Source organism: Plasmodium gonderi (genome assembly GCF_002157705.1).
Source record: "Plasmodium gonderi DNA, contig: Pgo-contig_156, whole genome shotgun sequence".
Lineage (NCBI taxonomy): Eukaryota > Apicomplexa > Aconoidasida > Haemosporida > Plasmodiidae > Plasmodium > Plasmodium gonderi.
This window is the reverse complement of record NW_021629076.1, coordinates 27,181-27,522: the sequence shown is the minus strand read 5'-3', so window position 1 is coordinate 27,522 and position 342 is coordinate 27,181. Positions and strand designations below refer to the sequence as shown.

Genomic DNA, 342 nt, shown 5'->3' with positions numbered 1-342 from the left:
TACATTTTTCAAATGTTCATCCTTAAATTTTTTCAATAATATGCGTAATCTATCATTATTATCATTTTTACATTTTTCACAAAGTTCTTTATATATCATAAAACATTTGCTATCATATGGACACCCTTTATATTCGTTTAATATATCATATATGCTATTATATAGATTTTCGAATTTTTTAAATAAGAAAAATGTATTATCATCAAGATCTTGAATATGACTATTGCAAATACTAGGTACATTATTTTTTCCAGTTGGATCCCTTGCACTTATAATTTTTTGGTAACATTCTATTTCTCCTTTACAATTAGCTCGTAAACCATTTAGTTCATCTTTTAGCTT

General features: G+C 24.0%; 1 protein-coding gene across 1 annotated transcript; it reads right to left on the bottom strand.

Annotated features, from left to right (window-relative positions):
• PGO_001490 (variable surface protein) lies at nt 1–342 on the bottom strand (the record flags this gene model as incomplete). The annotated part of the gene is made up of 1 exon (XM_028690960.1): nt 1–342. A coding segment is annotated over one exon (342 nt), but the record flags the coding sequence as incomplete, so codon positions are not given.